The sequence below is a fragment of the Microchirus variegatus genome (genome assembly GCF_963457635.1).
Source record: "Microchirus variegatus genome assembly, chromosome: 3".
NCBI lineage: Eukaryota > Metazoa > Chordata > Actinopteri > Pleuronectiformes > Soleidae > Microchirus > Microchirus variegatus.
Genome location: NC_139804.1, coordinates 16094432 through 16120914, shown reverse-complemented (window position 1 = coordinate 16120914; position 26483 = coordinate 16094432). Strand labels below are relative to the sequence as shown.

At 38.7% G+C, this 26483-nt stretch overlaps 2 protein-coding genes across 3 annotated transcripts in view; both read left to right on the top strand.

The window, feature by feature from the left end:
• The first annotated feature begins 992 nt into the window (after nucleotides 1-992).
• Nucleotides 993-5517, top strand: serpine2 (serpin peptidase inhibitor, clade E (nexin, plasminogen activator inhibitor type 1), member 2). The gene is made up of 7 exons (XM_083886802.1): nucleotides 993-1215; nucleotides 1938-2135; nucleotides 3407-3605; nucleotides 3694-3791; nucleotides 4530-4616; nucleotides 4744-4827; nucleotides 5085-5517. The coding sequence occupies exons 1-7, from the start codon at nucleotides 999-1001 to the stop codon at nucleotides 5126-5128; spliced, it is 927 nt and encodes a 308-aa protein (XP_083742928.1). The 5' UTR covers nucleotides 993-998; the 3' UTR covers nucleotides 5129-5517.
• A 580-nt stretch (nucleotides 5518-6097) lies between these two features.
• wdfy1 (WD repeat and FYVE domain containing 1) overlaps nucleotides 6098-26483 on the top strand; it is a gene marked incomplete at its 3' end in the record, with an annotated part of 39049 nt that continues 18663 nt past the window's right edge. The window contains exons 1-12 of one of the 2 annotated variants that reach the window (XM_083886645.1): nucleotides 6098-6245; nucleotides 10441-10508; nucleotides 10653-10726; nucleotides 10948-11002; nucleotides 16561-16711; nucleotides 16812-16924; nucleotides 19475-19601; nucleotides 20339-20444; nucleotides 21673-21774; nucleotides 21856-21986; nucleotides 22066-22174; nucleotides 23193-23252. In XM_083886645.1, the coding sequence (XP_083742771.1) occupies nucleotides 6109-6245; nucleotides 10441-10508; nucleotides 10653-10726; nucleotides 10948-11002; nucleotides 16561-16711; nucleotides 16812-16924; nucleotides 19475-19601; nucleotides 20339-20444; nucleotides 21673-21774; nucleotides 21856-21986; nucleotides 22066-22174; nucleotides 23193-23252 (1233 nt within the window). In that variant the 5' untranslated portion in view covers nucleotides 6098-6108. Of the gene's footprint in view, nucleotides 6246-10440; nucleotides 10509-10652; nucleotides 10727-10947; nucleotides 11003-16560; nucleotides 16712-16811; nucleotides 16925-19474; nucleotides 19602-20338; nucleotides 20445-21672; nucleotides 21775-21855; nucleotides 21987-22065; nucleotides 22175-23192; nucleotides 23253-26483 lie in introns of those variants that run through there. The other variant, XM_083886644.1, reaches the window with a different exon arrangement.

The window sequence follows — 26483 nt, the reverse complement described above, 5'->3', positions numbered from 1 at the left end:
CATCTATATTGCATAACTTGTTGGTTTTTATTGAGATACATTGCCCATTTGAGGTCTTTCTTTTATTTTGTTTATTTGACAATAGGGCTCCAATTTTTCCTATTCTTTGACTTCAAATATGTCTTAAGTACAGTGCTCTATGTACCTGTTTCTAATTAAAAGCAGGCTAATGTTTTTATTCCCTGAATCCATTAACTTGAGACTTTCATTGTAAAATATTTGCTTGGCCATTAAATGTAAAGCTTGATACTGAAGAGTCGTAGGATTTATTTTAAGTACAGAGGTATTTTTAAAAGTATATTATACATAGCATAGCAACAGCTCTGTGGCAGATACCCCCCACCCCCCCTTCATTAACAACAAAGGTGCACAAGAGACAAGCTGCATTGCACACACATCCACTGTGCAGACGCAGGCTTAAGAAGACTTTTCTGTCTGAAAAATAAAGTTTAGAAACCACTCGCTCTCCTGCAAGATTTTACAGTGGCAAAAATCTGTTTGCTTGCTGTGTCTCCTTTAAAGCCAAGCTGGAGTTGAGCTTATCATCCTTTCTCCGTATGGGTCTCTTTGTATCAAACTAAACTGAGCTCAATCCCACTACAACAAAATATTCAAAGCCCCATTATTACAATAATCAAACATTCTATTATTATGCTTTAATAAAACCAAATTACTCTCCAAACAGAATCTTGTGCCTATTGTATTTTTTGTTTCATTTTCTTCTGTTCTTTTTCTTTCCCATTATTTGACTCTCTGAAATATATCCAGACATTGCCACCTACTGACAGGAAGCCTCTCACAGGGTTTTCCAAGCATGGTGTCATTGTGGTGTACTGTACATTGCAATAATTGTTTTCTCCTTCTCAGGTTTGGATACCATGCATCTATTTGCCTGCTTTGTAGACCCTGTTGCAAGTTGTAATGCCTATGCTTGTATTGAATTTTAATGGTTGAGAAACGATTCAAAGTTCCTTTTGGTCTTCATAGGCCCTTACAAGATGTTGAAGAAGCTGCACAAGACCTTGACGGCTAAGTCCAACCAAGACACTGTGCTGATTGCCAATGGCCTTTTCAGCCAAGACGGTTTCCCTATTAAGGAGTCCTTTGTAGCAACCAATAAAGCCAACTTCCAATGTGAGACCAGGAGCTTGGACTTCAGCAACCCTGAGAAGGCAGCCAATGAAATCAATGAATGGGTCAACAATAAGACCAAAGGTGGGAGTCATGGATGGATGTAGCAGCTACATACACGATATTGTCAGAAAAACGTTTTTCAAATATACAAAATAAGGTTTAAGTGTTGTTTTCTGCTCTGAAGTGCTGGTTGGGTGTATCACACACATGCTTTGGTGACATTAGTTTTCTGTGGATTGACAGATCATAATGTTAGCCCAGTAGCTGTCTAGAAAATATATTTACTGAAATACAACACAAGCTATAGCTTGACTGCTTAATTTAGGTATTCCGGTTTCCCTTTTTCATGAATACAGTCTACTGCCATCTGCTGGTAAGGAAAGTAATTTCCTCTCACTCAGGTGCATAATGCATAATGCACATGCATAGTGCTAGTCATTGTAGTCGATTCAATGTTTACATTACATTGTATAAAATCCCAACATTTACAGGGTGTTCAGTCCATGACCTAAACTAGTAGTTGAAGCAAAAACATCCACTTCAAACAGCGATAAACGTAAACAATGCTGGGCCGTCACTATACCTTGCATTGTAGACGAAAACCCTAACACAATGACTGTACATACACTCTATAATCTACATAAAATCTTAAAACAAAAGCATTCTTTTTATACATTTATACATTTACTGCATTAATATTCTGTTATGTAAATTTGATTTTATTTTAACTCTGACTTTAGGGATGCTACATCCTTTTTAATAGTTTTGTTGATAAGATTTTTGCCCTCTCTGTATTTATTAAGGTCACATCCCCAGCTTGGTCAAAGCAGACATGCTGGACTCGACTCTTACCCGCCTGGTCAGTGTCAACTCGATCTACTTCAAAGGCTTGTGGAAGTCCCGTTTTCAGCCAGTGAACACCAAGATGAAGCCTTTCAAGGCAGGCGATGGGACTGTATATCCAGTCCCAATGATGTCCCAGCTCTCTGTCTTCAACATAAGTAAGTGTTTGTTACTTAATGCTGGTCTAAACTGGACATGGCTAAATCTTCACTGATACAAATGACAACATGATACACTGTAGTTGTCCATGGTCATTTAGTTTGTTTTTATGGTGGAGGCTCACATTTTTACTCATTACTCATGGGTCAGCTTATGTTTAGTTGTAAGACAAAGCAGATATCAGTGGGATATGAGTTAGCGCTTTGTGAATGAAATGGTATACCAGTCAGTAGTCTATATTTAGATGGGTTGTCAGAGTTGTGGTAGTGTGGTGAATGCAGTGGGTAGATTCTCATGCAGATTCTCATTCGTTTGAAAAGGGATAGGAAGAAGCCTAGGCTTATCAAGTCCTACCCCCATTCTTCGCCATTAACAATTGTAAACTCTAATAAATAAACTAACTGGACAATACAAAAAAAAAAACAATCGAGCTATTAAGAAAAACGGAAAAAACAACAACAAAATGAACAGGCACCATTAACATCTGTGAGACTTGTATTCTCCTTCTTTATATCTGTAAATTTTTTAAAAATTGTATTATATCCATGCTTAGTTTAATCATTTCATCAAGACCATTCCACAAAACCACCCCACAAATGGAAATACACATACTTTTTAAATTGGTCCAAGCATAATGCTTTTCCAAGTTTAATTTCCCTCTAAAGTTATAACCCCCCTCTCTGTCGTTGAACAGTTTTTGTATGTTTACAGGTAGCAGTTTATTTTTTGCTATATACATTATTTGTGCAATTTAAAATTCTATCAGATCCTTAAACTTTAAGGTGTATAATTTTAAAAACAATTGCAATCACTCGGTTTCAATATGCTGAAAGTAAATTGACCTTGTCTTTTTCCCCTTTTTAATAGCTGAAAAAAGTAACACAGTTTTGCTCCAGAAAGTGTTTTGCATTCAATTTAACAAACATCTGTTGCCTGCTAGCTCTTTTCTGAGGACATATCTGCTGCCCTCAGGAAGTGGTACATTTTCTGTCTCTAGTTTGTTTCGACCACAGGTTTTCAAAGCAGGAGGCAGGCCTAAGAGGTGGGGGAGTGTCTGTGAATGGATTTGTTAAATTACAATGTGGTTAAACACATTACATTTATATGAAGAAGTTCTGTCAAAAAGCTACATGAAATAACTTTTTGAACTTTTTGATCTGTGCGATCAATTAAAAACCATGTTTGCAAATTCATCCAGATATTGGATGGTGCATGACACGCAGTCTCAGGCTCCAACAGGAACATCAATAACATTTGTTCCCCTGCTAAGGCATGGCCACCACACCTGAGGGGCTGAAATACAAGGTCATTACGCTGCCTTATCACGGCAACACCATCAACATGCTGATTGTTCTGCCCTCTGAGGAGGACACGCCTCTGTCCCGTGTTATACCGCACATCAGCACTGCCACAGTGCAGAGCTGGACCAAACTGATGCACCCGAGGAAAGTCCACCTGGCCATCCCCAAGTATGACACACACTGGCGTTGCTCTTCAAACTTCATTGGCTGAATGAGAGACACATCACCATCATGTGTGCATGTTTTATGTGTGTAGGTTTACTGCGGATGTGGAGGTAGATTTGGATGCTCCACTTTCAGCACTGGGAATAACAGACATGTTCAGTCAGAACAAAGCGGACTTCAGACATATCAGTAAGTGTACAGTCACCCCAAACCCAGACATGACACACTAGTGCTTTCCCCTCATCGTATCAAAGTGTTAACAACAGTCTAAAATAAAGAATGAGGTCTAAAAATAGGAAATATATTTATGGTTGTTTACTGCTAAGAGCCAGTAATGAGCACAAATGGAGGTTAACTGTTCAGTGTGAAAAACTGATTCACTGCTGATGTCTTTTCCCTCTTCTGCTCTCTGTCTGAACAATGGAATGAACTCCAGATAAAGTGCTCTACATTAGTGCCATCTTGTGGTGTATCAGGCTAAATGTGAGGAAATGCATGTGTTGGTGAAACAGGAATTCAGTGATTTAGATATTAGGTAATGTTCAATGCTGTTATTGATTAATTACTTGTACAATAATACATAAAAATGTTTCCCATATTTCAAAAACCTGGCCTATGATTAATCTAGGTAATGCTTGATGTTATATTTTTGGTAATATGAAATATTGACAAAATTGCGTCAAGAGAAGATGGATATTTGTTCAAAATCTTGTTTGCAGCTTGTAAAAAACTTACTGAGTTAGTGTGTCTCTTGGTTGTCTGTCACACAAAGCAATACAAAGTATTTACACTGTCTGCACACAGCACTACATGATTCACGATCATTTGATTAATGTCAAATCATTAGTAAAAATAAAATGATGGCCTATCCATAAATGACTCTATTACATTGTCCAAAGTGAGTTTTAATATGTGTTGTTTTTTCAGGTGATGAGTCCGTGCATGTCTCTAAGGCACTCCAGAAAGCCAAAGTTGAGGTGAATGAAGATGGAACAAAAGCAGCAGCTGCCACTGGTGAGTATTTATCTCGAGTGATTTGTCTCCCACCAAAATGCTGAGTCATACAAACACATTTGTATTTCTAGCACGTCATCACTGTTTCTGACATGTTTTTACGTGGTGTTTACTTTTTACTGTTTAGCTGCCATTTTGCTGGCTCGGTCCTCTCCACCGTGGGTGACAGTGGACAGACCTTTCCTCTTCCTCATCAGACATAACCCAACAGGTAGAGTTATGTTCTCTGTGCTGTCTGACTTTCCAATGGATGATATAAAATCTATTTTCTTTTAGGGGGAGGGGGAGGAAAATACCCATAACATTTTGCAGTAAAATGGCTGCTTAATCTGCATTTTTTTTGTCGTGTTCATGTATAGTTGATACATAACATTTAGCTTGAAGGCTTAAAGTGATTAAAAAGAAAAAACCTGAACTACCACTTTATGGTGCTTGACTATGATAATGTCTCCTTGTGTTTGTCCTCAGGTACTGTTCTCTTCATGGGCCAGATCAACAAGCCTTCAGTCTAGCCTTCACTGTGGAGTCCCTGATCAGCACAGGAAATGTTTCTACACTGCAACACATGAATATACACTCCCACATACACACAAACACACACGCACAAATACACTTGCTGTAGACCCATGTACAGTGTGGACTGATATTATTTCTTATAAATATTGCTTTTTATGTTTCTCATTTTCTGTGAAGCATAGCAGACTTTATAAAAATGTTTTGCAGACTAAATTTTCCAGCTGTTTTAAGTTTTTTTTTTATATATATACTTTTTATTTTGAATTGATTACATTTTTTAAAAACTTTGAATGTCGATGTGTATTTTGTCAACTCATTTCATTTCGTTTGTCTCATTCATCTTTCAGTTCAGAAACTCTTGAAATGAACTTCATTAGGTTCTAATTTTCAGCTACTTAGAAATGATCGCTTTCCCCTCGCTGAGGAAATTTTGTGTTATCATACTTGCTATCTTGTTATCATATTTGAGAAAATAAATACACATATTTATAACTCCAATGGTTATGCCTTACTATCAACCTGTGACTTTTAATTGTTTAAGTAGAAATGTGTTTATGTCCTTAATAAAACTGGCTGAAACGCTTTTGAAAACAAAGCCAGAGCAGTAGAACGGTAGGCAAACTAAGCAATTGCCACTGCCCGTGCTGAGAATGGCCCCTCAATAGCCAATTTATACAGCAATGACAAAAAGACATAACATATTATATATACTATAAAAAGTGTAAAAGGGGTAAAACAATTACTATCTGCGCTGTTTTGCTGACACCTTGCTGTCTGACCTACTTTCTTGGTAGATATTACGGTAATACTGCATCTGATGGATCGCAAATTCGGCCGCTCACATTAGTGCAGTCATTACGGTAATCCTGACAGTTGCTCCGTGTGTGTCAGCTGATCTTTCCTTCACTGGCGAAGCTACAGAGCAGGAAAAGCAACTGAGGAAAAACCACACTGCTGCTGCTGGCGACTTCTAGACATGGCTGCGGAGATTCACTCGAGGCCTCAGACCGCTAGACCCGTTCTTCTGAACAAAATAGAGGGACACTCTGACGCTGTTAACGCGGCGGTTTTAATCCCCAAAGAAGATGGAGTGATCACTGTCGGCGAGGACAGGTCAGTTTGCTAAGCGGGGCTAGCACTGGGAGCTAAAGGGCTCCGTGTATTCGCTCGTCATTATACTGATAATTCACAATGCACTGGTTTAAAGAAGAATAAAACAATACAAAACGCGCTTTTATAACCTATTTGAACGATTTGTTGTTTTATTTTGTTGTGTGATTCCGTACGCATCACAAGGTTAGCACTGGAGGGTGAGGGCAGTAATATTTACACAGAATGGTTCACCTCCATAAAATATCCGGGAACTAAACAAACGACCAACCAGCCGGAACAGTTAACCAGTGATAACAGTTAGTTTCCATTCAGTATTGTCATGTTTTATGGCTCATATTTGCTCTGTTATACAGTGTTTCAGCGTTGCGTTCAATACTTACTAGCTGCTAAGCTGCAGTTCATACAATTGTAAACAATTTAGCTAGTTGTAAACAGTTCAAGCTCTTGCTGCCTCCAAGTGCATGTCTTTATTTGTCCATCTTTCAGTACAGTTTTAGTAAAATCATAGTGATAGTGATAATGTGCCATTTAATCAATCAAACGGCACATTATAAAATTGTTAAGTTATATTTGAGTTTCTTTACACTGTGTATCTGAGACTTATTAGCATCTCTCTAGCCTCCCTGAACGTCACATAAATAACAAAATCGAAACTAGTGTTGCAGCTTAGCACTTTCACTTTGCTCTTCTGTCCATCCCAGCCATCACTGTTCTGTGTTATTAGAGCTGTGTGTGAACATAGTTTAACTTAACTTTATTTCGCCCAAGGGTGGAACATGTGATGCGGCAAGAGAACACATAACATAATAAAAAAACTCACTGCAAAAACTCACTGCAAAGAATAGAAGTTGATATCCAGTGCAATACCAATAAATCATAATAGTCCTTTTTAATAATAGTCCTTGCAGTATGTGTATGAGAGTGGACCACTTTTTCGAGTCCATAATAAAGATTATAATTACATTAGCCCTGAAATGGCAGCAGCTCACCTGTGGAGCACATGGGTCAGGTCAGACCAGAATGGCATTAGCCCTCTCAAGACCTGACAATATAAAATAAATAAATGTCAGGTTGGTCTGACTCCTTTCACATATCTTGTTGGCAGTTTTTCTACCAAGCCTTTTCTTGTCAGAATGATGACAATTACCAGACCAGGCAGTAATGCAGTAAGATTGAAATAGATTTAATGAAAACTTTGTAAAAGAGAGTCCCAATAAAGAATTTGATTTGATCTTCCTCAGACGTTTAAGTAAAAGGATATAGATTGACTTGATATGGATTAGATACAGTTGTGTATTCCCATAATGATAATATTAGTGTAGATAGGAAAGCTGCAGCTAAAATGATTTGTACATCAACATGTCTCTTATTTTCTCAATTATGTGTCATTGATTAGGACTATGATCTGAAAATGTAGTAATATGCTGAAAGATAGATGACTGCATAGAGGAGAAAATTACCCAGTAAAAGAAGAAGCTAGCATCACACAACTTGATTTTAAAAACAAACAACAATCAAACTCATTCATCAGTTATCAGAATATTTGGCAAATAGTAATTGGTTAACTGTTGCAGCCCTATTAAATAAGTAGTAGTTACACTGTGCAATATATTCTAAACATGATAATTATAATGACAGTTATAAATAGGGGTAAATAGACGTCATACTGTGTGTAAAATCTTGCTACATTTAATGGTGAAGTTGCATGTTGCAGCCTCACCCTTCACTTAACCTATTTTGCCTTGAGTTAGCATCAAAACTCAAAAGATGTTCAGTTAGTCCATTGTGGGCTATTGTAAAAGCACTGACCCAGCTACTGAAATAAATATAGAAGGCTCAGTCTGAGATTAATGAAAAACAACAATTCAGACAATCCAACCAGGTCACTGTCCACTTATATATAAACACAGATGATAGATTAATTACAGTTTAGTAGTATCAAATTCAAAAGAACTTATGAAAGTCCTCACTTAGACCTTTTTGGTTTGTATCTGAACTACTCAATGTAATAGGAGCATCTAGTTATTACATCAGGACAAGTGTGAAGACGCTAACATCCCCATTCTCAGATAAAGGAACTAAGGTGCTGTGAAGAAATGTGATGCAGTTTTCATCACACATGTAAAACACGCTTGATATTAAAAAGAGAAGTTGCGGGACAGTGGTGGAGCAGCACTCTCACATTCAGGTTCCTTAATGAAACCAAAAAAACTTTTCTCATCGTCTGCTGTGACTCTGCACACGTTTGAATGGAACAGTTATATCAGGTGCAAATGCTCCTGAACCACCTGAAGCATGAAACGTCTGAAACTGGAGTGGCAGGGGTCAGAGAGGGCAGTGCAGCTTTAGGCTGTGATGTTGCCAGCCAGGATACTGTTGATGGTACATCTGAGGTTGAGTGTCCTGGTATCCTTCTCGAACCTCTCCAGTCACCGTAGACAGAAGCGACGCTGTCTTTATTATGACATCAGTGTGGCGAGGCCAGCTGAGAGCCTCACTGATGCTAAACCTGAACCTGAAGCCTCTGACTCTCTCCACTGCTCCTCCTGTGATAGGGTCATGGATAGGGGAGTGTCCTTCATCCCGAAGCCTCCTGTAGTCTATAATCATCTCGTTGATCTTACTGATTTTGTTATTGCACTATGCAACAATTACTTGATTAATAATGAATTAATCAAGTAATTGTTAATAAATTCATCGTCAACTATTTTAATAATTGATTGATTATTCTGTTTGAGTTGTTTTTATTTTTTTAACTCACTCACTCACTCATCTTCCACTTCGTCCTCCACATGAGGGTTCTCTAAGTATTTGGAGGTACAGTAATAACAGGGGGCTGAATACACATCCCTGGGGGCCTCAGTGTTCAGAGTGGTGGTGGTGCTGGATGCTGATCTACCCTACCTGAGGTCTGTTCATCAGGACATCTCAGGATCCAGCTGCACAGAGTGGGACTGATGTTCAGATCTATGAGCTTCAGGATGAGTTTATATAGGGTATAATGAAGGGAGAGCTGAAGTCTATGTGCCGTCTTTCAACAGTAATCTCACATAGTTTGTGTGTCTCTCTCTCTCGGGATTACACAAGAGTTATTCTTCATCAGCTGAGATGATTGATACGAGTAAATATGTAGTCTCTCAACATTTTTTGCTGCTCTACAGAGTGAGAGTCCAGCGTGTTTGTGTGTTAATGGAATTATAGGATTGTTTTTCCCACATGTGGATTAAGTCCTAGTCTTCGATGAGGAATTTTTCCAGTGGATATTTCCAATGGAATGTTCCAAAGCTCTTTTTTTATTACTCACTTTTTGAACTGTAAGGGACTTCCATTGGCACTGTAGTAAGTCAAAGAGTAGTCACTCTATATATACATGTTTTAGTTGCTTCACAAATGGCTTACCCAGAAAGATACCACCTTATCTTATCTTGTTGTCAAACAACCTTCTCCGACTGAATTTAGTGCTACTTTATGAACACTTTCTTCAATTTTACATCAGGGCACAGAGTAGTTGTTGATCCACTGCTGCCTCCATCCGTAAATTGAGATGCATTAATGTGTGTCTTACTGTCTTTGGTGTTTGTAATCCTTCATTCCGATTTACCTAATTGACCAAACTTTTCCATCACTCTAAAATGGTTGATTTTCTCTATGGAATTTGGTGTGGGAAAGTGAGTGGTTTATAAATCTAAGTTTTCAGTCTGAAATGGCTGTTTCTCAAGATAAAGCTTCAAACACAAAGACATTTTATTTGGTTTAGTTTGTCAAGTGGCTAAAATTTTTCAAGTGACTAAAACAGGGACACAGCTTTGCCTTGTGTCCCTGTTGGCAGCCTTGTTTTTACAGAGTGTGAGTACCCATGTCTCAGATAATCTATAATGCTGGTGCAGGGGGACGCGCAAAGTTCAGACAGCATCCAGTGTGTCAGTATCCAATTCAGTTTCAATTGAAACAAGCTAATATTAGTACACAAAATGTCGGAAAATTTTGAAAAATGTTGATCTGTTTCCCAAACCTCAAAATGAATGAATACCCTTAAAATGTATGATCAGCTGTATATAAGAGAGCTTGTATGTTGCATGGTAGGAAATTAAAATCCCTTAACTTGGCCCCGAATTCTCTTGTAACGCCTCTGCTATAAGCAGAAATGCTATATAGAAGAGTGCTGTCAATGTGATGCTTTGACATTTTCCCTCAGAACGATCCGGGTATGGCTAAAGAGAGACAGTGGTCAGTACTGGCCAAGCATCTACCACACAGTCTCCTGTAAGTAACATTGCATTCGCTTTGTAGGCTATGGAATTATGCACATATTATTTGTAGAGTTACACTATGCATACAATACATATTGCATGTGAATGAATGATGTCGCTGCTCATGAGAACATCTGTGTTTCTCTCTCTCCCTCAGCTCCATGCTCTTGCATGTCATACCACCATGACAGCAGACGCATCTTCATAGGCCAGGATAATGGAGCTGTTGTGGTGAGTGAGGCTTCATTTTCTCACTTCAGCCTGCAGCGTCTTATTATTCAGTATTCAGGTTTCCAAAAGAAAAAGCTTGTGTGTCTGGTTTTAAGGCAGCAAGGTCAATATTTATCCTCCTTTAAATGCCTCTGGGCAGGAGGATCATGATTTAACACTGTTTATGTCTGATGTGTGTGTTTTTTCACTTTATGTCTATTTGTGTTTCATTTTCCGCACAGGAGTTTCTCATCTCTGAAGATTTCAACAAGATGAACCACGTGAAAACATATCCAGGTGAAAACTTGAGCTTTCTTTCTTCCTTCAATTACACCTGCGGTGATGTATTCTGTAACCACCTGCTGTCACCTGCCTCTGATTGGCACACATCACAAAGTATCTTATCGGGAATAAATTAGCCTCCTCTGAAAAGTCTCTAGCTGACTTTACACCACTGTATTTTAATATTGGTGATAATGATCTTGCTTCCCTCTTAGTTTTAGAATACTTTCATATCTCGTTAAAAAATCCTGAATCTTGATCTGGATCAACAACAAAATGGAATATTTTATTCTGTGGGTCATAACCCACTTAAGCAGAAACCTTTATCAAACTCCACCCTGCTGCTGCTCACAATCAGATGGAGAAAATGAATCATCCCAGTTTGTGCCCAGACTGAACCAACCCAACCCACACGGGCAGGGAGTACAGAGGCAGTGTAGGTTTGTTGGGTTATGGTGACATATCCACTGAAACAAAGTTTCTGATTACACCATGTCACAAAAGATGGCTGCAAGTGCAAGACCTGCCCAGCAGTGGAGTGTTTGTGTTAGGTGGAGCTCTGGCCTCTGCTGAGTGGAAATTGGTTAATAAGAGCAGAACACCAGCTCAGCATGGCCACTCAAATTAAAAACAGTCATGCACGTGACACCGAGACCACACTGTTTTATTGACACGTGATTTATTTTATATCCATGATCTACAGTATTATTAATAGGTGGAACAAGTGATGTATGCATAAATGACACTGTTTTTTCCTTTATACACAATGTGTGGGTGAGGAAATGTCTTGAACTTACACCGTTGTTACAAGCTGTAACTCACTTCTTATATCAGGGTTGGTCAGTTAGATAGAGAAAACTTTCTTGAGCAAAAGTCGGGAACATCATAATATCACTCATCTTCGACTGCTGTATCCTCCACATCCTATCTGACATAGGGTGAAAGGCAGTGTACACACTGGACAGGTCACCAGTCCATCACAGGTCCACATAGAGACAAACAACAATCCACTCTCACTCTCATATGTAAATATGTTTATGTCATCAACAACTGACCGATTAAATGTTTTCACATTTTTTTGTTAATTCCACCATTAACTACAAAAATAAAACTCATTATCATATTTTCACGAAAACAAAAAGTTAACAAATTTCAACTTTTTAATAATCCCTCTTTTCTTTTCTTCCTCATCTCTCTGGAGTGTGTCTCTCACTCTGTTGTTCACTCGAGAAGCATGAGTTTATTATGTTTTAATTAACACAGGGTTTACCTATGATAATGCCGTAATATACTTTTACACTTTGCTCTCTCATGAACTAAATATGAGGACTCTTCAGTTTGAAGATGCATGAGTGCTTTTTATGCTTTTACTTTGGAACAGGAACAGGAACAGGAGGCATTGTGTTTATAGCATATGAAACAGATTTAGAAATTGAAACTGGGGTGAAAGTTTGTTGTCTCAGTTTGTCTTTGCTAATAAATGTGGCTCACATGAGAAGCTGTTATGACATTGTACGATTGGCTGGGTGCAGTCTGGGTCCAGATTAGTCTACACTTTACACTGTAAAACCTGTACTATAACTATAAGTGATGAGAGCGCATCACATGACTTATTTGTATGTATTGGTGGAAGTAGATGGCTGTGTGTGACAGTAGACCAAAGGCTCCATTGCATAACAGCGACACTAATGAGTGAGATGGTAGTGAACTTTAGGTTAAGGGAACACCCCCAGGTCTCTGAAACATGAGCGAGGTAGTGGGATACTGAAATGAACGTTAGGAATATGGACCTAAAGTCTATAAGTCATATGAGATTTTAGTAAAATAATACGTTATGTATTATTATTTTAAAGGTCTCATATTATGCAAAATCAACTTTTTAATCATTTTTATACTTATATTTGGGACTCTGGAGGCCCCACCAGTCGCCAAAGTGTGAAAAGAGATGACTCACTCATGTTTTTGTGGTCCTCCTCAGTCTGAGCACAGGAGATAAAACATGCGATGTTGACATCCACACTCCTTGGGACCCTTGAGTTTTGTTTTACTCATTTTTTTTTTTTTTTTAAAGAGATACTACTAAACATAGTGTTCTGAACAGGGCTGTTTTGGTGGGGTGATTGAACTGCGTGGTGCTTCATCCTTGTCACGAACATTGTGACATGTTGTTCATTAGGACACCAGGGAATTAGGTTAACTTGAAGAAATAGGATATAATATGGGGCCTTTAATATTTATTATGAATACATGACATTCATATTCTGTATTGTCATGTAAGGTTGAGAACTTACATCACTGAACATTAACTTGAACAGTGTAGCAGGGCTGCAGCTAATGATAGTTTTATGATATAATGATATAATAATAAGTATTATGATAACACAGCATATAATACAGTTAAGTGTGTGCAGGGACAGAAATGGACAGAAGAAGGAATTGTCACTCGACAATCTACTTTTATGTGTTCTGTTGTGAACACACTGACATCCTGTTGTACAGTGATTTGTAGTCACTGTCTTCATGCAGATGTTTCATGTTAAAGTGGGACCAAAATGTTTTCTCCCTGTCGCTCTCTCGATCGCCCTCTTTCTTTCACTCGTGTTCTCTCAGTATAATTCATTCCAAAATATTTTTCTCTTTATTTATAAAAAAAAACAAGGTCAACAACAACACATCCTTTATCAAAACAAAGAAAAAGCAGCATAGACTTAGATGACAGATGAATATACCTTTCAAGATGATCTGAAACAATACTGAACGAGCAGGCTGAAGTGTAGAAGACAACTAAGCCGAAGCATTAAATGTCAATTTAAATAAAATTCAGTTTCGAGTAACAGTCCCCAAAATGTTGACAGATGGAGTTTAAATCAGACTTAAGCTTCCTTAAAGTGTTCTGGTGTCTTGTAAACAAACCGTATCTCTCACCAAAACTCAGTGTGTAAGCCCTGACTTAAGCATCACACTTGTTTTTACAGATTGATACTGACAATACCCAAGCAAACGCCTACATCTTGATTTCATCTCCTCTTTGTTGTATATGGTCGTAATTTGATTCTTATGAACAGAACTGCAGACATTTATTCTTGTCGGTGGGAAAATTAAACTTTTTAAATGGGAAAAAAAAGTCCCACATGTCTCCACTGCTGAATGCACCATCTGGCTTCCACCATTTAATACAGGATCAAGCAGCAGAGCCAGAACAGCAAACATAAAAAAGTGAGTCATGTACTTCAAAGGCTTTTCTTTTTTTCTTTGCTTCATCATGAGGAACATGTTCAATAATCACAGGTCCTAGTGGCAGTGTATTTGCACTGAAAGGGGGGATTTGGATCATAAAAATCTTGTGACTATTCATGTGGAAAAAAACTTCAAAGAAAAAACATGCTGCAGCAGCACCAGGAAGAAGGCAGAATCTCAGAGGTTCCACTTAGGGCGGTGGTTTTATCATGAGGGAGGAAAATTTGCAAATAATTGGATTCAGCTCAAGGGGAAAATAAAAAGAATGCACTCTAGCTTCATTTTTTAGAGTGTAAGTGGACATGAAATCAGTTTTATGTTTGCCCCATTTCTAATGGCCCTTCTTCAAATTGTCTTGTGCTCTTACAGATGACTCCATCATTCATGCTTTGTGTCATCTGTGTGGCACGGTTACTAGATTTAAAACACTCACAAAATGCCTGTCCACTTTGCTTGTTATTTTGTCAAAGATTTTGTCGAACAACAACCATTTGATTCTGTAGATCTCTAAATATAGATCTCTTTCATTTAAAGCCACAGCAGGCATTTTTGTAGCTTATAAAAATGATCTCCTCCAACATGGACTGAGGCAGTTTCTTCATCTTCAACACTTTTTAATTGTTTTTATTTGATGAATTTAGTAGGTTTGCACAACGTTTGAAGGCACCTGCATGTAGACTAGTTGTGCAGAGCTATCTCTCTCTTTGAACTGCCCAATGATTGGTGGAAGCTTCCTGTGATGCTGCAGATTTAGTTGTGATTTGCATTATGCTGAAAGGTTATGGAATTATTGATATACAATGCTGAGAAAATTGTCCTTGCTATCCCTTTAAAGCTCACATAGAGTGGTCCTGTTGCACATATATGTTACTTATGGAGGTCTACTTACATACTTTAACTTGTTTTTATGGTCAAAAACCTCCTAGTTGCTGTAAACGAGCCGATAGAAATCCTCTTTTCTGAGGGTGTTTCCCAGCCGCGAAACTTGAGACTCAACTCTCTCACCCAGAAGACAGAGTCTTGTGATTGGCCAGTACCCGGAAGTACACCCACTCTCAGAAGCGTAGCTCCCCCCTCTGGAACGGTGGATGCACTGCTCCTCATTATCAAAACATTGTTTTAACAATGTTTAAAATAGCTTTGTCACGACTTCCAGCCACAGTCCCTTTTATGACTTTGGTTCAATGTATGCAACCGGATGTGCCCGGACTAGTGCCCGGAGCAGGAGGATCTGCTGTTCAGGAGAACCGGTGTTTACGTAACCGGACCGGGTTTTTTCAGAGATCTCGCTGAGCCCGAGATTACATTAAAACACAGCGTTCTCAGCAGTAGCTGAACTGTTTGTTTGTAACCTTCAGGGCTTCTTAAACAAGGTAAGAACGCAGATACACACTAAAAAACAGCGTTAAATGGTACTTCTGGTCTAGGTCCGCTTTAAGTCGCATTGATGTTGTTTTCAGGAAAAAGCTTTGAGTCAGTGATTTATTTTAAATGAAATGACATATTAACATGCAGCTTATCATGGTCTTATGCCTAAATGCATGAAAACCATTTAGATGTCCTCTTAAACTATTCATCAACTTCTCCCCGGTTTAGTTTGGATTCTTTGAGTTTGAACTGTGTTTCAAATGCCTGCACTTTCCAACAAATGGTGAAGTGATGCTCATATTTAAACAAAATGTTAAAGGACCGCTTCACTGTGACTTCACAGAGTTCTTGTGGCCATTATTCCACAAAACTCAAATCAAATGTTATTCATGGAGCACGTTTAAAACATACAAGGTTGACCAAAGCGTTTGTACAGAACTCCATCAGTAAAATAACATAAAACATTACAGTGCAAAATAGCACCAAACAGTACAAATGATATATTGAACAACTTGAATTAAAGGCCACTGAGAAAACTTAGTTTTTTAAAGATCTCAAGAGTCTGGGCACTTATGTGCCAGGACAGACCATTCCAATGCCCTAACACAAAGACCGAAGGCAAGAATTTCATTGTATTTCCTGCAACATGACTGGTCTATGGAAACAGATGATTGATCTTGTGGCCAGTCTCCTTAAAAGCTTGTTTTAGAAGAATTTGACAACATAAATGTGTGTTTTATGGATCACTAAGACTGAATGATGGGAGAAGAGATGGTTTGAAGGGACTCATGTGTCTTAATCTGGATTACTGTGACTGTAAACAGAGCCTCTGATGGGATCCGAGACTTATAGATGATGCTCGTATAAAACCCGAGGGATATTTGATTTGATCTGTGTTTGATGTTTAAGCCAACAACACGCGTGTGTTGATCATATTTTCTTTCTGTGTGTATGTGTCTGTTTTACAGCTCACCAGAACCGTGTGTCAGATATGGTCTTCTCCCTGGAGAGTGAGTGGGTGGTGAGTACTGGCCACGACAAGAGTGTGAGCTGGATGTGCACTCAGAGTGGGAGCATGCTGGGGAGACACTACTTCACTGCCTGGGCCTCCTGCCTACAGTATCTTTCACTCAGTCATTTATTACTTTGTTACAACAGTGTCTCTCAGTCAAGTGATTTTAACACGTTGAGCCTGTTGAATCCCTGACTGTACTCTCAGATATGATCACGAGACGCAGCACGCCTTCATCGGGGATTACTCAGGACAGATCACGCTGCTGAAACTGGAGAAGCAGACATATTCCACAATCACAACACTGAAGGGTCATGAAGGTAAGATTCAAACTACACACTACATCTATTCATTTTGCTATGTTTATGTGCTGCCTACACATAACAAACCTAGAACAATGTAGGGTATGGTATGGTTACTGTTAACTGTTAGAATCATGTCAAACAGAGCACTGAGCCACAAAAAGCTTTGATCAATCATGCACTGACATTTACCAGAACCTCAAGATTCAGTTTTAGGTCTTCTTTTGAACCTTTACAAAGCCTGATTTTGAAGTGTCCACGGGTCACAGCATCTGTGTTTGCAGTTACATTATTCTGATGATACCCAGCTTTACATTACTGTGTATTCTGATAACCAATGACCAATCAATGTCATTTAGTTTTTTAATCCTAAAATTCCTAACAGATCTTACATGAGTTTACATAAATCTTCACATTCCAGCATACAGTATCCTTGTAATTATAGAAAAGAAACAAACTAAAAGAAAGAGTATTCCTTCCTTATTCCTTACAATTGAACACAGAACTAGCAGTGCAGCGAATATTGCTTTAAACTATTCATTATTTTCTGTCAAAATTAACCGGGGAGGCTCATTGCGATGTGGACATGGATGATTCTGCCAACAAAAAGTCAGCCTGACTATTTCGGATAAGCTGTCAGCGGCAACTGACCATAAGTTAAGGGGCTGGCTTATATCTTAGCAGAAATTGTAAGTGAAGCTCTGTGCATAGTCCACTGCATGTGGAATTGTTTAATTCATATTAACAAAAGAGAATGTTAGAAATGCATCCGATTATTTCATTATAAAATAAATAAATACACTATCTTGTGAAAGTAAAATTCTGATTCTGCATCAAATCAGTCGATAATGGTGTTGTACTGCAATGATGGCTCTCTAGATCAGGGGTCACCAACCTTTTTGAGATGAGAGCTACCTTAAGGGTAAAAAATAATATGGAGGGCTACCACATTAACATTTTTTTTTTGTTTACCATTTAAATGATTAATATTATGCATTCAACTGCATACACATTCATTCCAGTGCTTACTCCTAACGATTATCAGCTTTTATAAACAATATCAAAGATATTTTACTGAGCCATCATATGGATACATGCAAGTGAGTTGAAGTGAAGTGAGCCCGCGGGCACAGTATTGGCTGCCCGCGGGCTACCAGGTGCCCGCGGGCACCACGTTGGTGACCCCTGCTCTAGATCATAATTGTACAACTTTAGCTGAAACAAAGTGCTATACATCAGAGATAAATAAATAAAACAAATAAAACATATAAATGTGTGACCTAATAAACCTAAGAACAAAATAAAATACTGTAGAAAATACAAAAAGCTTTTATCTCATTAAGACACTCGAGAAGTGAATTTAGAGAGGAGACCTCCTTCCGCTTTAGGGGTACATAGATCTGGCTGTCAATAATTATATCCAATTGTGAGGTGATTAGAAATTCCCACCCCGAATCTCTGCTTCACAACCAGATGATGATGATGATGGAAAATCCCTATAATTTCCACACTTTCACTGTCTTTTATCACTGTGGAAAACTCCATATTATCATTACGCATTACTCACACAGGATTTGTATTCAGGGGTTCAGTGTTCCTGTAGCCTGCCAAGAAAATGAATCCCACAACAATAATGAGTTGCCAGGGAAACAACACTGTGGGAACCAAACACTTCCCTGTTCTGTGTTCTTCTTTGGGCTTTTATCAGGATTCAATAGACCCCATGACCGTGTCATAAGGTCTGGAATAGGCAGTCACAGTAATTACACAGTAATAACCTTTATTTCTTATTCTACTACATTATCCAAATAAATAGCATAATTTTACTGTGAAACATTTGTCCCATTCATTGTTTTTTATGCCATTGCTATAAAATGTTTTTGTAGCCTTACACTGTTTGACCTCGGACCTTTGGTTGACACAGATAGCAAATCAGGGTTGTACTTTCAGTACTTGCATACATTTCATTAAAAAAAATGCTTCTCACACTCAAGTACAGTAAATATTAATAAATTAATTAGTCAATAATTATTAGAATAATTTCAATAATAATAATAGGATTTAGACTATTGAAATTCAACATAATATAACTATCAATAATTACATTCCTGCTCTTTCCAGACAAAAGCCTCATTTAAATTCTCACTAGGCACCACTGCATGGTGGTGATTTACATATTTGAGTTTCATTTTCACACCTTCACATATCTGATTAGCTACGTGAAAGCAGTACAGGTGATAGATGTGCAAAGTCTCACAGTTGGATAAAGTTCACATGTAACATGAATTTATGTAAATGTATTTGGAGGAATGTCATTGTCTCTCAAACGATTGCTTGATTTTTAGATCATTCATGAAAGGCTACTGTGAAATTATTGACTTGTTATGTAAAAAAAAGGCCTCACGTTTCTTTAATAAGATTTAATTAGATTAACATTCAGTACAAGACTTGAAAACATGTTTGGAGTTGTCTGTGATTCTTTAAGCATACTCTAGGTGGAGCCATTAGGTCAGCTCATAACTGTCTCACATGTAACAATGGTGTAACCTCGTGTTTTCACCCCTGCAGGAAGCATAGGAGCTTTGTGGTGGGACCCTGTCCAAAGGCTGCTCTTCTCAGGAGCCTCTGACCACAGCGTCATCATGTGGGACATTGGCGGCCGCAAAGGACGGACGCTATTGCTGCAGGGACACCAGTAAGTCTCTCACTTCTGTATGCGTGGATTTTGCATTAGCTTTCCCTCCTTGGTTTTTGTCTTGCGGCAAAGCAATACCTTAGGGACTGGCTTTTTCTTTTCTTCATTTCCTCTTTCATTTCTTCATTTTCTTTCACACAGTGTCTGTCTCTCACTCACACTCATTCCCACCCTCTGTTGTCGGTGACAGGTCTAAGTGGTGTCAGTAACAGCTGTCCCCCAGGTGTTTCGGCCTACATACTTATTTCATTACTTCCAAATCCACCTTTAGGAGTTATCTCTGCACACAGATCAATGGTTCCTGTTGCACAGTGACCAAAGCTACAGAAGCTTGGGTTATCAAAATCCTCTGATTGTGACAGTAAATATTCAGTTCTCAGGCTTGATCTCTTTTTGTGGATGGAGCATCTCTTAACGCAGCTTTATCCACCATTATCCTGGTTTAAACTCCCTCTTTGGCCAGGTAACTTACGCCCAAGTTTCCCTTATTCATTTGAGAAGAAGTTGCGACACCTGGCAGGGACCGCCTTAAAATATAAATATTTGCCCTGACATATTGATTATCATATTGCAAGAGGATGGACGACGATACATCTCCAAATGTATTTTTTATGCAGAGCAGATTGATATCATATCATATAAACAATCATATCCTCTGTTTTATTCTGTGCCAATTGTCGTAGATGAACAGCTTAAGTTTGTGTTGATACTCATGAATCTTTTTTAAACTATTCCAGTGAACGCGTTCAGGCCCTGCGTTACCTCCAGTTGACGAGGCAGCTGGTGTCCTGCTCAGCCGACGGAGGCATGGCAGTGTGGAACATGGACATACAGAGAGAAGAGGTTTGCTTCACTGCCATATCTGATAAACAATTACATGGTCAGATACAGGATTACCGACTCCTTTGAACAAATGCCAAAATATAGTATAAAACACCAACAATGGTCAAGGTATAGTATAGTATAATGCATGTAATAAATTCAAATTATGAGTGATTTTTGTTTCTCTTCCTGCAATTTGGTCTCCACGTTGGTTTAAATGCAGTTTGCATGAGTAAAAATTATTGTTTTTCAGTACTTAAAGAGTTAATTGTACATTACTATTGTGTAACTGTATTGCAACGTAAAATAACCTAACAGCATGCCTGCATGTTTACCAATGACATTAATGTAATTTAACAACAGGCTCATCTAATATAATCTGTTCAAGTTTAAGTCAACAATAGCGCATTAAGAATTTGTTTGGTGCTTTTTCTCACCGTTAAACAGATGACTTAATCGCACTGTTAAACAGACTTAAACTCACTGTTAGACAACATTCTCTAACTGCTTTGTAAACCGCTCACTCCCCCACATCATTGCCAATAGAGTAGATTTAGATGTTTTTTTTTTTGGTAAGTTTTTGTAGATTAGGTAAATCTGAAAGAAAGTTTTAAAACACTTAACAAGTCACAAAGGAGGCAGCTCTTGTGTCCCATTAAACTAAAAACGCTGATTTTCTTCATGGACTTTGGTGCAGAAAAGTGAGCAGTTTACAAACTACAGAAAAGGCCGTCTAACTGTGTGCAAACATATAGCCAAGATGTGACATGTCATGTCTCAAGTGGGTTCCATGCAGGGTTCATACTGAGCACAGATCAGGACTTACTATGTGTGAGAACTTCATACACTACCATTCAAAAGTTTGGGGTCACTTAGAAATGTCCTTATTTTTTAAAGAAAAGCCCTTTTTTTCAATGAATATATGATATAAATATATATATATGATGATTAGAAAACCCTTGAAAGCCCTTGTGCAATTATGTTAGCACAGCAGAAAACAGTTTTGCTGGTTCTTTGACTAAAGCAAAGTTTGAAGGGCAAAATTATTATTTTTAATAAAAATCATTATTTTTAATCTTGTCAATGTCTTGACTATATTTTCTATTCATTTTGCAACTCTTTTGATGAATAAAAGTGTGACTTTTAATGGAAAACACCAAAAAATTGTATAGGTGACCACAAACTTTTGAACAGTAGTGTACATCCACAAAATGGGAACGATCCCATTAAACTGTCCATGTCTCTGCAGGCGCCTCAGTGGTTAGACAGCGACTCGTGTCAGAAGTGTGAGCAGCCTTTCTTCTGGAACATCAAGCAGATGTGGGACACAAAGACTCTGGGCCTCAGACAGGTACGAGTGTCTGATCCTCAGCAGCTATCACTCTCTCAATTAGGAGTCACTCTGACGTGTGCTTGTGTTTCATATGGACAGCACCACTGCAGGAAGTGTGGCAAAGCTGTGTGTGGAAAGTGCAGCACCAAACGCTCCACATTTCCCATCATGGGCTTCGAGTTTCCCGTGCGGGTGTGTGACCTCTGCTTTGACACCATCAAAGAAGAAGAGTGAGTAAATCTTCAATGTAATTTTGTCACATTTTACCTCTTTCTCAGATTAAATGCTGTCATGGTTTGTTTTTTGCAGTCGAGCGCCATTGGCATCGTTCCACGAGGGGAAACACAACATCGCCCACATGGACATGGACCCGTCCAGAGGCCTGATGGTCACTTGTGGAAGTGACCGCATTGTTAAGGTAAACAACAGCTCTTAGACACCAGATGAATTCATGCATGTGGTCAGACTGTGCCAAACTTTTCAGGTTTAAATAAGCATCATTACCAGTATTTTATGCTGCAGGCAGTCCTGAGTGCTAAGCCTTACAATAAAATATGAATTATAGTGTGCATTTCTAAACAATAATAAATGACCCCTTGATTTAGCATCTTAATTAGTGTGGGTTTCAGGGTAGTTCTTATTATTTGGGGTTTTGGGACATTTTCTCTATTTTCAGCAAAATGCTTCAATGCAAATGTTAATGTGTAACCTTAAAATCTAAACTTATGTCTATTACCATCTGTCAAGGTATTTCACACAGTGCTGATTGAGCCTGCCTCTCAGCATAGCAGTGTTTAATTATTACTGCTTAAAAAAATAACATAATTTAAAGCTTCTTGTCCCCACTCATCTCTGTACTGCTGCTGTATACACACAAGCACTCCCTCCATCTGATTTGTATAGCTTGACAGAGCCTGATTTCAGATGAAGAGCACAGATACAATAATATACATCATCTCTGTTCACTAAAGACTAAACAGGCAGATTATAAAATCATTAAAAGTTATGCACTGTATCATCTAAATATGAGTTGTATAGCTCCATATTCTGACAAACGTGTACGCTCAATTATATGGGTCTTTGTCATTGTCAGCGCTCTGATGGTAAATCCACGGGAAATAAATAAATGACCTGTCCCTTCATCAAATGCATTCATGAAGGACAGGCAGTTAGCCCAAAGACACATACTGTAGTTTTCACCAAGGTCATAGAATAGATTATGCTCGACTTTTTTCATTTTTGAGTGATTGCAATTAAAGTGACCTGTGTCTGTGATTCAAGGAAAAAGAAACATCTCATCTTTTTTCACTTTACATCTTAAGTTAATTTGATGTAGCAGGTCATCTGTCAGTTACAGCTTGAACAATATTAATGTAGCTTTGTACCAGGCCTCCTCCTCTTCCTTCATCACTGTTATTGGCTGTTTGTCTCCACAGATTTGGGATATGACGCAGGTGGTTGGTTGCAGCTTAGCAACAGGCTTCTCTCCACGCTGATTGGCCCAGCCCACTTCCTGCTCCCCACTTCCCTCCCCCTGTGCTGCGGCCGCTTCTTCCAGTTTCATGGAAACCTCTTTGTAAAGTGTGTCCACATCACATCGGGAAGCTTAAGCTACAGCCAAGCCTGCTCTGGATGAATGTGTGTATACGTGTGTGTCCTACATTTATTTTGCCTCTCATTTAGAAAAAGAAAAATCCATTAATTTCACACTCAGTCCGACATGAAAATGTGTGCGACTGATTTTTGACTTTTTGTACTGATCTGAAACAGAACCCTAAGCACAATGCTGTGTGTGTGTGTGTGTGTGTGTGTGTGTGTGTGTGTGTGTGTGTGTGTGTGTGTGTGTGTGTGTGTGTGTGTGTGTGTGTGTGTGTGTGTGTGTGTGTGTGTGTGTGTGTGTGTGTGTGTGTGTGTGTGTGTGTGTGTGTTGTGACGGTTTCTCCTGCAGGAGGAATGGTATTGATAACTGATGTTTGTGTTTACATTTAATATTTTCAAGTCTTTTTTGTTTTCTTTTATCATACTTTCACTGTCATTGCTGTCATTTCATCAAATGGCCGGCCTGCATTTCCTGTAAAACAACACTACCTTCTCTTCCTCACAACTGTGGCCCACTAACTGCATACTACTCAGTCACTGTAACATGTACAAAAGCCTGATCTCATGTGTATATAGCTCTGCATCGTGTGTATAGTAGATAGTTGTCCTTTTTTCCCCTCAATTCTTTCGTTCACTAGCTGGCCTTAAATCTCTCTCAGGAGGTTTTACATCAGTAGGTTGTCGTTGGTCGTGGTTGGGGGTGGGGGTTCCATGTCACTAATCACTGTGGTGTGTCTGTGAGGTGAATCAAGCGTGAGAAGAGTCATCACCGACCCCAGCCTATACCTGATGATCACAGTTTGGTGAGCCGTGGGGTGATGTTGCCATGGTGATGTTTGCTTGCAGCCCTCTTGAGGCGTACCAGTAGAATAACCGTTCAAGATGTAATAAATGTAACATTTATTCATTTTTTTTTGATAACGCAATATCACGACATCAAACCCATCACAACAGACGACAGTGGAGGACATCTAGCTGCTTTGTTTGTGGCCGTTTGTCTCCACAAGACGTCAAGCTTCCTATGAGAGTAGACGGGTTAAAGACAATGGTTTTTCTGTCACCCAATCAGCTGACTGTCATGGGTGGAGCCCAGTCTAGCTATTAATGGTACCCCAAGGGAAGGGTGCCATAAATTGTAAACAATTGGGACTAGTTATTTGGGTACTATTCCTAATCGAAACAAACAAGTGTGTACCGTACTGAACCAAACACTGCTATCTTCAGCACTGACTGAGAAACACATTGCTCTTCCTGAAAGCAGGCTGCAAGGAAAAAAAAATATTTTAGCCACTTTACTAAAAGCTCAGCTGTTTTCCACCTGTTGAGGCATATGATATCTTATGATACCTTAGTTTTCCCAACTGGAACCCAAGGTTCATCAAGAAAATCACATTTTTTTTTTTTACCGCACAGGGATACAGAAGCTACTGGTCTACTGATGCATCCTTTGGCCAGTTTGTGCCACTTTGTAAATTGAAGCAGAGGATTTCAAAACAAAATGTCACAAAATAACACATTTGCACTTAGTGGTGGAGGCAAAAGATGGGGATCAACAACCTCTGTATGCCATGGTATGTAACGAGAGATTTTCTCTATCGGCTTCTGTGTGCGGTAAATCTAAAGCAACACAAACAAGTCAATCAGAGATAGCACACTTCACCACGCAACAAGCCTCTGTCGCCCTCTGTTGGTCATGTTGGCAAGTGTAAGTGCAGAAACACAAACAGGCAGACAGAGCCACCAAAAACAATACTTCACTTCGTCTCTGTTGGATGAAGTAATTACAGTTTCCTGTTTGGAAGAAATGCTGTTTAATGGTGAGATAAGGCAGACTTAGTTATTCCTAAGATATTGTAGACAAGCAGGGGTAGGTTTTTTTTTACAAAAGTCTAAAATGTCTTTTACCTTAAAATAATAAAAACAACCTGGACCGTCCCAAGTCTTAAACCTTATATAAAAAGTATCTCTGCATCTCCGTCTTCCACGTGTCCATCAACCTTTTTGTTTTTCTAGATACCACAAATAGCTTGAGAGGTTTTTCGTGTAAATTGGAGCACGTACAGGGCATAGTGCCGACATGCTCATCATAGCTGCCCGTCTCCTTTCAAAAGCCTTAATGAAAGAAGAACACACTGACACTGAGAATTTCTCAGTGCTTTGTTCACTCTCACTGCATCACAAAGCTCTGGATATGTCATCTCTGCCTCCACCACTAACCTGTCTCATCACAATCTCGCCACTGCACTGAATTGCACAACTCTGTGGTCTTTGTCTTTTCGTCGTTTTGCTTTGGGAGGGATAATCCCCAGATAATGGCTGGATTCAACGTAGCGTCCTTGTACATAGCGGCCAATTATCTTCTAATGTTTAACTAATGCTTGCCTTACTGTTAGTGGAATAAAAAGAGCATTACAATGTTCCCAATTTCAAAATGTAGTCACATTCCAGTTTTTTGATCATGTAGTGTATATTTATATTTGTAGTAAAGTATTTATCTATTACCACTGCAAAAGGTTGTCTACTTTTCTTTCTGCCCACTTAGTGGTTTCAAAGAGGAGGTTGGGGGTGTGATGTACTTTCTTATATGTGTCCAGCCATGGCAAAAGCGTTCACAAGTCTACTTCGGGACATTTGGAGTTATTGGCAGATTCGGAAAGTGTAAGCTTTTCAACAATGTCAAACACATGTAAATCTGATAATTTTTGAAGAAGATGTGGCCATTTGAATGTAGGCACTACTCAAACTGCTTTAGGGAGAAATTCAGCCTTCAGTATGATATTATCATACAATATCAATGTATATCATAAATCCCGATACACAAGGTACAGGCTGTAAAGGTGTACATAGGTTGTTTCTCTGGTGTTTTCTTTGAGAGTTTTGTGCTTCTCAAAGGAGAGTGACAATACACTCGAAAATAAAACATCTTTATCATCTGTATTTCATCATCTTAAAATACACTTATTACCTTTCATGTCAGATAGTACCTGGTTTATTTCTTTGGCTTTTTTAATGTTAAAGGTGAAGTTTTTTTATTTCTAGTGTCCTCTAGCTAAAAGAAAGTAATCCTCTGCTCTCCCCTCCCTCCCCTCCCACCACTGAGTGGTGATTGTGTGACTATAAATGGCTTT